The sequence below is a fragment of the Terrapene carolina genome, unplaced genomic scaffold, assembly GCF_002925995.2.
Source record: "Terrapene carolina triunguis isolate 2854851 unplaced genomic scaffold, T_m_triunguis-2.0 Scaffold66, whole genome shotgun sequence".
Classification (NCBI taxonomy): Eukaryota; Metazoa; Chordata; order Testudines; family Emydidae; genus Terrapene; species Terrapene triunguis.
Window position 1 is genome coordinate 8,372,603 of NW_020664417.1, and position 762 is coordinate 8,373,364.

Below are 762 nucleotides of genomic sequence, written 5' to 3' on the forward strand. Positions count from 1 at the left end.
TGTTTGGGCAGCCCTGGGATCGGCCATACTGGCCGCTGCAAAAGTCACAGAGGTTGCGGAAAGTCATGGATCCATGACTCCATGATGGCACCCTAGCTATGACCCAATTATACACCATCCAATTTTATCTAATTATAATGCAATGGGAGCAGTCCAGCTATACTCTAATCAAGAGATCATCATTAACTGCAATTCACTTGCAGAACAGTCCCTTTATTTTGGGTGCTGGCCCTTTAACCAGGTGGGCGGTGGGACAGCGCGGCTAGAAGCGGAGGGCGGGAGGGCAGCAGCAGTACTTCTGTGTGGCCACACGATGTCGCCCTTATACAAACGCGTCCTCCTCCCCTTTCCAGATCTTTCTCGAACTCATGTCGGCCGCAGCCGCCTCAGCCCGAGTCTGTCCGGAAAGTGCCGAAGGTCCGTCGGGGTCTCGCGCAGTCCTCGCCGGAAGGCGCAGCGCGCTTGCGCAGAGGAGAGTAACTGCCGGTTGGTGGCTGCTGCTCCGCAGTGGGGAGCGCGACGGGTAGGGACTGGGAGCCGGTGTCGGCAGCCGAGACCGCTGCAGCGATAGGCCCGCGGGGAGCGGAAGGCACCGGGCGCAGTTATGTCTGTGGTCGGCATCGACTTGGGCTTCCTCAACTGCTATGTCGCGGTGGCGCGGAGCGGCGGCATCGAGACCATCGCCAATGAGTACAGCGACCGCTGCACCCCGTGAGTACCGGGCCCCGTCCCCCGCCCGCTGTCCCTCCCGTGCGTACCGGG

At 60.9% G+C, this 762-nt stretch overlaps 1 protein-coding gene across 2 annotated transcripts in view; it reads left to right on the top strand.

Moving 5' to 3' along the window:
* Positions 1–501: 501 nt before the first annotated feature.
* The window catches only part of HSPA4L (heat shock protein family A (Hsp70) member 4 like), a 47,703-nt gene continuing 47,442 nt past the window's right edge, over positions 502–762 (top strand). For both annotated transcript variants that reach the window (XM_024211451.2, XM_024211452.2), the window contains exon 1: positions 502–711. In XM_024211451.2, coding sequence (XP_024067219.1) covers positions 605–711 — 107 coding nt within the window. In that variant the 5' untranslated portion in view covers positions 502–604. The remainder of the gene's footprint in view (positions 712–762) is intronic.